Source organism: Alosa alosa, chromosome 15, assembly GCF_017589495.1.
Source record: "Alosa alosa isolate M-15738 ecotype Scorff River chromosome 15, AALO_Geno_1.1, whole genome shotgun sequence".
Classification (NCBI taxonomy): Eukaryota; Metazoa; Chordata; class Actinopteri; order Clupeiformes; family Clupeidae; genus Alosa; species Alosa alosa.
Window position 1 is genome coordinate 26,189,945 of NC_063203.1, and position 11,371 is coordinate 26,201,315.

Here is an 11,371-nt window from a genome sequence, read left to right on the forward strand (position 1 = left end):
GAAAATTCTACCCATAGGGCGTAAGTCCACTGATTCAAGGCTACCGAAGTAGGCATGCCTGGACATGCTCTTCATGATTTTCAACGATTAGGCCTATAGCTTGAATATTAAATAATTCAAAGGTTCATGGAACATCAAAATACCTCGTTAATATTATCATATGTGCACAGCATGAGTTTGTGTGTTTCAAGCGTACAAAAAAGGTATAGCCTACATGATTGATTCATATTTAGTCTACTTCAAATGTGTGTAGGCCTTGTTTAATTTACATAATAGTCTGAAACCTTTATGAAAACACATGCAGCCCAATACATTGACTACCTTCCGTAGATCATATTGTAAGGACTTGCACTAGCACTGATAAAACCGAAACAAAGTTTCTCTCCAAGGTTGCAGACAGCCGTTTCATCCAATCCCAGGGCATGGAGTGACGTAGAGGCGTCTGCTGCTGGTTGAAAGATGAAAGGCTGTTCAGAGGGAAGCGCTGGGCGTTCAACCGCGGCCCCACGAGCTCGCATCAAACAGCGGGCCTCCCAAACGCAGCAAACCGCCCGGGGAACACTGAAGAGCGGGCGATGGTGGAAGTAAGGCGGATCTTTTTCCTGTTGAACGGAGCACTGAACATCAATCGTCCAATTTGACTGCAGATTTCGCGTGTGTTACAGCTAAACAGCCTGCAAAAGAAACACCAATTTAGACTACTGTAATAATTTTCGGTTTAACCTGTTTGTTTTGTTTTTTTGTGACGAGAGTGTTGGCGAACTTGACTGCGCTTTGATGTAGAGACCTACATGCGGATCGGAGATCAGATTACAAGCGTGAGATCGCAGCCATCCCTGCCTTTGATCTCGGCGCTGACTTTGTCTTCATTTTTAGGGGATTGTCCAGAGCTGCGGAGACCGATAGACTGGACGGACGGCAAGTGAAACGACTCTGCGGGGCGATGCGGGAATAAACAAAGACGAGGACTTTGAAGATAAACAAAAACGTTCATATTTAGAGTGGAGGTCAAAAGAGAGAAGTCCGGGCTTATAAAACAAACCGGTAAGACAAGAACCCCTACAATAGTCCCTGAGTTTGACAGTTGTCATGACTTAGGCTACTGATTTGAAGTAACCTTCTCCTTGCTGAAAATGCACGATCTAGTTAATTCTGCAATGCAATGCTGTTAAATCACATTGTTTAAGTTAACAAACACTCCCCCGGAATAGCTCTCATAGGCTACCACACATTTCAAGGGAAAGTTTGTCTCTTTTTGCACAATCATATTTATATGAGCTCTACATTTTCTATGCTGAACCGGGCTACTTCGTTTGGCAACTTCATTGGATTTGATAATTATTCATTGCACTTGTGAACACTCCTGTTTTACCTTAGCCTGGTCGTAAGTGCCAACTGATAGACACTCATATTTTATTTTTTCCATATTAAGTTGGGTATCATAAATTATTGTAAACAAACACTTTTATGGGCGTTTTAGCGCAGTCGATTTGTGCAAAAACCATCAAGCATTAGGCTTTTATAGAATGGTTACGCATATTCAAGCAATTATAACTGAACAACACTATGAAGTTACGTTATAGGCTAAATACTGTGTGGCGGTACGGTGACGGTTGACATTTAAACGCGAAGACTCGATGAGTACTGGGAGGACATGTAGAAACAATATCAAGTCGTTAACTTCGCCTTTGAAGTGCCGGGCCAGTAACAAGTATGCACTGCAAAAAAAAAAAAAAAACTTGAAAAGCGATACAGTTTCAAATCAACTTTGCATCTGAATTGTCCATATATCTGCGCTGCAAGTAGTAAATTACGCGAACTCTTACTCAGAGCAGTTTGAGAACAACAGGCTTTGTTGGCAAAATGGGCTTAATTAAAATGGGCTGCTGCTGAGATGGAAAGGGTTCGTCAGCCTCTTTAAAGATTACGATCTGGATAAGGCATAGGTTTTTCCTCTGACTGCGTAATGGTCCACTTAAAGAGTGAGGTAAGCTAATAATGACATGTAGATGGACTAACCTTTTCGGTGAGAGAGAGTTCAAATCCATTCCATGAACATAATTGCTACCTCCAGCAGAAGTCAGACCCATAACGCACGGAAACCCATTTACAGAAACGGGGCCAGGCATACGTAATAAGTTGCCTATTCAGTTGACCACATGTAAGTTTAGACGAAATGACTTCTGCAGATAGCATGGTAGGTTACATAGAAAATATGTCACAAAGCAATGAACATGTTTATATTGTCCCAGACATATTATGCTATACATAACAATAAGTCAGTGAAATAATAATAATAAAAAATAATATTATATTTTATTGTACTGTGTGCCCATACCCATCTTTTATTTTCTTTGGAAATGTCTAGCTCCTTTAGTGTTCTATGGAGCAAATGTTAGAGTGTGCTTACCAACCCCAAAGCCCCTTATACACAACTGAATATTTCCCCAAAAGCAGCATAAGACCTTTGTTGTTTAATCAAAATGATAATATACAAACGTTTTTATAATGCTTTTTGTTTGCCAGTGTGAGACTTTTTGTTGTTGTCTGTGTTTGATTTGCAGCCAGAGAGGGGTCGGACAGGATGGCTGCTTCCCTCGGCGAACACACCTGGCTCCTGATCCTGAAGCTGCTGTTGCTTCTGCATTCCTCCATGGTGAGCCCCCCACTCCTCACACTCATGAAGAGGACTGTCCACACACTGGAGTTTAAGCTTGCGGCCCCCAACCAGAAAAAATACTCTTCATCAGGCAAAACAGGGCCAATGTACTACATTTACTACAGTGTTCCGTGGAGTAGGGCTTTCTCCTTCCCGTATACTTGTGGCTGGCATATAGAACATGAGCCCAGGCTTGGTGGGATGACCACCCCCCCCCCCCTTAGTCTCCGCTCCTTCATGTTGTTAAGCCTGGCTCTGAAAAGGGCACATGCCCTCTTCTCACAGGCTAACCCACAGACAGCTCTCGGGGGTGAACTACAGACAGACATGTCCTCTATGTCGGTTAATTTCTACGGTGACATGACAGCCATTTGTTGCGTTTATAGACCCTTTCAACAAGGTAAACAAAAACAATGCTTGAACATTCTATTTGGGCCCCAATCTACTTCCTCTGCATTAAGATAACATATGGAATGTTAAAAAGGAAGTCTTGTGGGGCCAACTATGATGCTGATAATGGAACTCTCTTGAAAGGGTCTATAGTGACAGATATTTCACAGGCGACTTTGGCTGGCGATAGGCGACTTTGGTATGGGTCGTGGAGGGGAGGGCACATATCTGGAGAGTTGGGGGACACATATCTGTGTATGGCTCTATGTGTGTGTGAACTTGGTTGGCTGGTGTGTGTGTGTGTATGTGTGTGTGTGTGTTTGTATGTTGAGTGTATGGTGTGAGTGTGTGTGTGGTGTGTGTGTGTTTGTATGTTCAGGGTGTTTGGTGTGTGTGTGTGTGTGTTTGTATGTTGCGTGTTTGTGGTGTGTGTGTGTGTTTGTATGTTGAAGGTGTTTGGTGTGTGTGTGTGTGTGTGTGTGTGTGTGTTTGTATGTTGAAGGTGTTTGGTGTGTGTGTGTGTGTGTGTGTGTGTGTGTGTGTTTGTATGTTGAAGGTGTTTGGTGTGTGTGTGTGTGTGTGTGTGTGTGTGTGTGTGTGTTTTGTATGTTGCGTGTCTGTGGTGTGTGTGTGTGTGTGTGTGTGTGTTTGTATGTTGAGGATGTTTGGTGTGTATGTTGGAACAGTGTGCTTATGTTCTGCGTGTTCATCCATTCTGTCTGGAACGGGTCCAGACTGTTCTGTGCAGCGATGAAACGCAGGAATCCCACACCATCGCTCATGAGATTTGATGTCCCTCTCAGGTTCCCGTACTGACAGAGGAGACACGGGAGTGCAGAGAACAGGAGTACAAGGATCGCCTCGGCAACTGCCTGCCCTGCAAACAGTGCAACGCCGGAGAAGAACTGTCCAAGGTCTGGCCATCAGTCCCTTACTCACACACACACACACACACACACACACACAGACACACAAACACACACACACACACACACTCACCTTTATTGCCGCCTCACTGTAGTTCACGATGTAGTGTTGCTACATTGTGTTGTGCACTGTGCTGTTTTGGTGTCATTTAACAGTAGCGTATCACCCCTTTAATGCGACTGGGTTATAAACTATCTATGATAGATAGAGTTTGTCTTCTCTGTTCTTTACTCCATTAGTTCTGGGGTTGAGCAACAGGCCGATTTACCTACTCTCAGCTGCCTCTCATGTGTGCTGCCCCGTGGCGTTCATATTCTTGTTCTGGTCCATTTGTTTGGCTCAGTCAGCCTTTTTTTCCCCCAGCGACTCTTTGATACATTTGGTGTTGTTGTGCTTGTTTGGGCCGAGTCGCTCTATGTCCTGCGTTTGTTTGGCTTTGATTCCTCACACGCACGGAGCAGATGGAGTGGAGCTCCGCAGAGACTGTCTCCCTAAAACGAAAAGGCCGGCTTACAAGACGGCTTCGCAATACTTCAAACCTGATAGGGATCAGTGGAAGTGTTTGATGTTCTGTTTATTTCCAAGCGGCCTCCCCCTTTCCAGCCAGAGGGGTAAAAAAAAAGTTACAGGCTAATAAATTTGCTGCTGCCGCCACTTCAGGATTACAAAAATAGGAAAAATATTTTCTTAAATATTTCTGACTTCCTCCCAGAACAAGATAAGACCTATTTGAGAGCCAAAAAAGGCAGGCAAATGGCGCACCTTTGTTCTTAACACACAATAGATGCCGATGTTTAGAATGGCTTGTCTGGCCCAATTATTAATGACTTCCCTTCTTTCACGAGCTGAAAAAAGGCTTGTGAGTTGCCGCGTCTCGGCAGCAGTTGTCTGGCCATGCTTTGATCACTTAGACCTTCACCCTCCGACCCTCAACTATGCAACATAACCCCAGTACAAACCACCACCCCCACTACCCTGCCCCCCCCTTCCCTCCCCCAATTCCCATCTCTAAATTCCTTTTTTATGATATTGTCTCCCTAGTGCGGAGGACATGTCCGTAGGCTGTGGGTTCACTTTATGACGCCTTCCGCCCCAGCCGGAGTGCTCTTTGGAGGGTACTTACCAGAGGTTGATTTGAGAAACATGCAGCCCATTAAGGCCACCTACATACATACGTACATGCTGTTCAGGTGAGCTAGCTGTAGGCAAGGAAGGGGTGGGGGATTGGGGGTAGTGCTGGTGGTGAGGGGGTGGGGGGTGTTGGCTCTGCTCGGTGCTAAAAGCTGGCAAACATGTGTGGAGCACATGCGCCTCCATTAGGCCTTGGTAGGCTGCCTTTTATCTTAGTGCACACCGCACTCTCTTATGGGCGAAACGCTCCACTGCGCCTTATAGGGAGGGCTCCCTCCCTCCCCTTCTCTTCTTCTGTGTTCTCTCCGTCAATGAATGCTGAAAGGCCTGAAGTCATGGTCAATAATTGGCTTCCTTTAACATCAAAGTGTTTGTGCGCGGATGGAGGGAAAGAGAGGAGAGAAGGGAGGACGAGAGAAGACAAAGGAAGACGAGAGGAGAGGAGAAGAGACGAGACGAGAGGAGAAGAGGGGGAAAGAGAACAGAGGAGAAAACCGTCTGCAGTGAGACATCAGGGATGTCTGTTTCCTCCACAGTGGCCTGCCAAACCCCCCCCCACCACTTCCGATCAAAAGACCCCCATCAACAGTTGGAAAAAAAGACATTTACTAGATAGTGGAGGCATTTGGTTTGTATGAAAGGAAGCCCTGCTTTGACTAATCCTTATCTCTCTCCGCAAACCTACAGCAGAAGAGTCTAGAAAATACTCTGTGTGTGAATCACCCCAGCAGGCCTGGTTTGGTTTCACTGCACAGGTATGGACTCTGGGTTGCAGAGTGTGTGTGTGTGTGTTGGACACCCAGACAAGTAAGGGAGCTGTTAGGGTACAAATTAAGTATGCGTTGGGGTGGAGAATACACACACACACACACACACACAAGCATGCACACACAGAGGCTTATACAAACACACACCCATACACACAGACACACTCAAATACACACACATACTCTCTTTCTCTGTCTCTCCCTCTCTCTCTCTCAAACACACAGGCACACACAGACACACACACACACACACACACCCATATGTCATTGTGTCTGTAATAATTGCCTTGACGTGTTTCAGTGTGATGTGTGAATGTGTGATTTACGTTTTTGAGTGCGATGGCAACATGCCGAGCACTGTGTGTGTGTGTGTGTGTGTGTGTGTGTGTGTGTCTGTTTTTCTTCTTTGGTTTGCGTCATTGAACAATGATCTGGAAGATGGTGTGCACCTGTGAGAGAAAAGCGCACGTTGACCCTGCTTGTCTCGGGGTGTTATGGCTGTGTCTTAAATCACTCACTCGCTCCCCAGATTTGCAGATTAAGCTTGCATCACAAAAGGGCTTTCATAAACAACCCTGGGAAGGGTATTACTATCTTTTTTAAATTTAATTCAGATGTGTGTGTGTGTGTGTGTGTGTGTGTGTGTGTGTGTGTGTGTGTGTGTGTGTGTGAGGGTGAGGCTCAAGCTCTAGATATCCCATCTTTTAAACCATTATTGAGGGTCAAGGCTAAACCTCTGCAAAAATGAAAACACATCTCAAATGACTACAGCACATAATCCCTTCATACCTGACTATCTGACATTCTTGGTTTCTGATACCTTTGTAAGTAAAGCAAACCTGTATTAATCCTTAATATAAGCACAACGTTGTTGTTGTGAGGTTGTTTGGCTTCTGTATGGCTAATGCGTTTGAAGCGTTTCTGAGGCGTTTGGATGTAAGATGTGCGTGTTTGGTTAACGTTATTGAAACGTTTCTGAGGCGTTCGGATTGTAAGATGTTCGTGTTTGGCTAACGTTATTGAAGCTTTTCTGAGGCATTTGGCTAATGTTATTGAAGCATTTTTGAGGCGTTTGGCTAACGTTATTGAAGCGTTTCTGAGGCGTTTGGATGTAAGATGTGCTAGAGGCAGGAGACATGTGTCTCCACTCATCTCTTAGTCTCATTTGCAGAAAGAGGTGCTGGGAATATGGTGATATAAATTTTGAATGTAGCATGTAACACACACACACACACACACACACACACACACAAACAAACTCAAACACACACACACACACACACACACACACACACACACACTTGTTCAACTTTTTCTGAAGTTGAACTTTATCTGAAGTTAAAATTATGTGGATGCATAACCTTTTGTGCGTGAGGAACACAAACACACTCACACATTCACACACACACACACACACACACACGCACACAGAAACAGCAATGATCCAGAGCTGATCCGCTGTGGTCCCTCTGGGCCAGACGTGGCCCTGAGCCGCGTGAGTCCCTGTGGCAGCCGTTCCCAGGGCCGCCCCGTCGTGGGGAGTCTGGGCTAATCTCGGAGACGGCGGAGTGTGTCTGAACACGCCGGAGCGTTATCTCACCCCGCGCTGTCCTCTCCTTACCCTGCCGCTGTTATGCTTGGCGTCCAGGGAGAGGACAGAAAACAACCCAAAGGGCGCGGGGAGCGACGCGTGCCGATGTCTGAGCTTGCTCCGACTGAGACGAGATCGCTGTCACTGGCCGATACGCAGGCTTATCCGACCCCACGGAGCTCATTCAGCTGAGGCCGACTGTAACGCCACCTCCAAGAGGAGGACAAAACATGCGGTAGGCTGAAGAGTCGAGACAATAACAGAGGTCAAGAGAACACGTCACACAGTATGGCATCACGAATCGCACATACAGTATTGTGTCCTATTCGCTGTCTCAGAGGAAGTTATTCGTAGTTTGGGAGATACATAATGACAGAATCCAACTGAGCATGTGTTTGTCTGGTACACACACACACACACACACACACACACACACACACACACACACACACACACACACACACACTTTAAGTTACACAGAGCTTGCGGTCCACCAGAACCATCTTCTCCCCTTATCTTCACTCTATTATCTCTTCCTCTCCTTGTATCTTTTCCTTTTCTCGTTTCGTTCTTTCTTTCTTTCAACCCTTTTATCTTCTCCTCACTCCCCTTCATATCCTGTCTTTCTTCTCATCCACCATCCCTTGGCTCTGGGGGTTGCTGTCCTACTTGTGTATTTGGTGTGAGCTGTCACTCGTTCCTCTTCTCTTCTCTTCTTTTTCTCATTCCTCCTTTTTTTTCTCCTCTCCTCTTCTACAGTGCTCTCATTTCCTTCCCCTCTTCTCTGTCAACTTCCATTGGCCTGTTTTCCTCTCCACTCCTCTCTTCTCCTCTCCTCCTTTCTCCCCCTCTCCTCTCCTCTCTTCTCCTCTCCTCCTTTCTCCCCCTCTCCACTCCTCTCTTCTCCTCTCCTCCTTTCTCCCCCTCTCCACTCCTCTCTTCTCCTCTCCTCCTTTCTCACCCTCTCTTCTCCTCTCCTCCTTTCTCCCCCTCTCCTCTCCTCCTTTCTCCCCCTCTCCTCTCCCCTCCTCCACTGCCTCTTGTGCAGAAAGTGACTAAAGAACTCTTGGCACTATCTCTCTCTGTCTCTCTCTCTGTCTCTGTCTCTTTCTTTCTCTCTCTCTTTCTCTCCTCTCTCTCTCCTCTCTCTCTTTTCTTTTTTATCTGTCATTCCAACTCCTACTTAACCACACAAAAACTTGGAACACTTACAAACATTTAGACTTCACCACGGTGTATTAATCACAGACATTGCGCACGCACGCACGCACACACACACACACACACACTCACAGTATTGTCTTTCAAACATTGACTCTGTCATAAGCTCTCACCCACCAGTCCACATTACGGCATCTTAGCTCACATAATCTAACAGTGCCCTGAATGTGTGTGTGTGTGTGTGTGTGTGTACATGCATCTGTCAGTGTGTGGGTGTATCTGCGTGCATGTGTGTGTGTGTGAGTGTGAGTGTGTGTGCCCAGGCCGTGAAACAGTACCCAGGCTAGGAGAGAGGCGTCCTGTTTGAAGCTGACCTTCAAACTAATGATATATGAGCTCCCATAATCCATCTGTGCGACGGCGGTGGAATGTACCGTGGTAGCGGCACTCACACGGTGGCGGCGACAGCAGCTGCACCAGACAATACACTGATGTGATGTCATTCCTGCGCTCTCGCTCCATCTCTCTCTCTCTCTCTCCGTCTCTCTCTCTGGCTCTCACTCTCTTTTTCTGTCTTACTCAGTCTTTCTCTCTCTCTCTCTCTCTCTCTGTGTCCCTCTGTCTCTTTCTCTCTCTCTGTCTGAGTCTGTTTGTCTCTCTCTCTCTCTTTTCCCTGTCTTGCACTCTCTCTTTGTGTGTATGTAACGGATGCCAGCTAGCTTAGCTGTGCTTGTGGAACGTTGGTAAACCTCACTCCCCGACGCCTCAAGAGTGCTGCTGGCATGCGAGCCAGTAGCCTGGGCTATTGGCTCAATTGTTAGCGCGCTCGCCTCCCGATCCGAGGTGCTGCTGTTTCGCGGGTTCGAGTCCGGGCGTGTGCAGGGCTGAATCACGCAGGTTACATGTACATCTCTCTCTCCCAACCCCTCCCCCCCTCTCTCCCACTCTCTCTTTCTCTCTCTTAGATAATGTCTACATCACTAAATGTCTGCATTTTTCCATACATTAGATTATATGATATGGGAAAAGGTCTTGTTGTATGCTGTGGTGTGGGTCGCCCGTTCTAGTGGAGGAACGAGGTATTATTAAGTTGAATCAGTTCCAGACATAGAGATCTCTTGAGAGAGAGAGACTTCCTCAAGGGTGTACCCAATTTTTGGAACATGTTCAACAAATTTTCTGTTGTCCTGGAATGGCGGGGTCTTGGTGTGCAGAGTATGATTACATATCGCTGACAGACCAGCATTGTTAACGTCTAATTCCATATCCCATTTCTTACACAAAAGGCTGCAGCCTTCTGGAATCTTTCTCTTGTCTCCCCCCCCCCGGGCATCTGAGCAACAAGGAGAGGAAACTGATCCCAGGCCTGTGTTGTGCTGGTAAGCCCCACAGTAGGCTGAGGCCGAGTGCATCTCTTTACGGGAAACATCGCTGTGTTGAGGGAACAATGCGTTGGGTGTTGTCCTCCATTGTGTATTGGAGGGGGTTTAGAGCGATCCTGAACTTGATATCACGGCTACCTCAACCACCGGTGGTGCAGAGTGTCTTTACACCGTCTACCCATGATGCATTGCTGGAGGGCTGTTGGCTGAGAAGTCGCTTTTTGTGGTTTTGAACTAAGAGAAAGCAGCCACCGGTGTCCTACATTATGGAAATATGTTAGTGTGTGACATGCATAATGCATTATCACGACATATGAAGCAAAGAACAGGGTTGGTCTCAGCAAAAGGAACTAAAACATACAAACCTTTCACCAAAAAGCTCTCACACTAGCATGATGAGCCCACAGGTTTAGGTCTGTATTGAAGTGAGAGGGCCAGTATTTCAGTTGAAAAGAGTGAGGTCTATTTATTCAGATGCTTTTGGGGGTATTTGGACCTCTTGAGGTGCACACATTCCAAAGTAAAGGGGGGGGGGGAGAAAAAAAACTTCTAGGGGTAGTTTTATGTTCTTAGTCTTTCTCTCTCTTCTTGAGCTTCTCAAAGCTTTACCCCCCGTGTGGATGAGCCTTTGCATCTGCACGCCGGCTCTCTGAAAAGCTGCGATGGACTGGACTGGGCTGACCTAGCCGGGAGAAAGAGGGCCAGGGGCAGAAAAGAGCTGGCCAATAAACTGGCAATGAAGCAACAATGGGCATCATGGCGGGCCTTTCTCATTCTAATGGCTCGCCATCTCCGAGGGGCTGAGCGGAAGGCGACACATTGACCCCGCAGGAGTCACAGAGAGATTATTGCCCATGTACGATGGACTCGCCAAGAGAAAGGCCGGCCTTTGTTCCTGTGGGGACACACACACACACACACACACACACACACACATGCTCCAGGGATCATTATTTTTACACAGCACTCTTGTTAGTCCACACTGGCACTCTTCAGAGCCCTCCTCCTCTCCCCCCTCCTCCTACCCCCCCTCCTCCTACCCCCTCCTCCTACCCCCTCCTCTCCCCCCTCCTCCTCTCCCCTCTTTCTCTCCCTCCCTCCCTTTCTCTCATTTCCCTCCCTACCTCTCTCCCTTCTTCATGCCTTCATTTGTTCTCTCTCTCCTCTCATTCCCTCATCCCCTCCTCTTCATTGCCTTCTCCCTCTCTCTCTCTCTCTCTTCTCTCTCTCTCCTCTCTCTCTTCTCTCTCTCTCTCTCCTCTCTCTCTTCTCTCTCTCTCTCTCTCGCTTTTTCATTGCTCATTCCTTTTCTTTCCTCCCGTCCTTAATGCCTTAATTCGTTCTTCTCTCTTTCTCCCTCTGT

General features: G+C 46.8%; 1 protein-coding gene across 3 annotated transcripts in view; it reads left to right on the forward strand.

Moving 5' to 3' along the window:
* The first annotated feature begins 382 nt into the window (after positions 1-382).
* Positions 383-11,371, forward strand: part of tnfrsf19 (tumor necrosis factor receptor superfamily, member 19) — a 26,309-nt gene continuing 15,320 nt past the window's right edge. The window contains exons 1-4 of one of the 3 annotated variants that reach the window (XM_048264979.1): positions 383-584; positions 877-1,044; positions 2,565-2,656; positions 3,853-3,963. In XM_048264979.1, the coding sequence (XP_048120936.1) occupies positions 2,585-2,656; positions 3,853-3,963 (183 nt within the window). In that variant the 5' untranslated portion in view covers positions 383-584; positions 877-1,044; positions 2,565-2,584. Of the gene's footprint in view, positions 1,045-2,564; positions 2,657-3,239; positions 3,305-3,852; positions 3,964-11,371 lie in introns of those variants that run through there. The other 2 variants (XM_048264978.1, XM_048264980.1) reach the window with 2 other exon arrangements.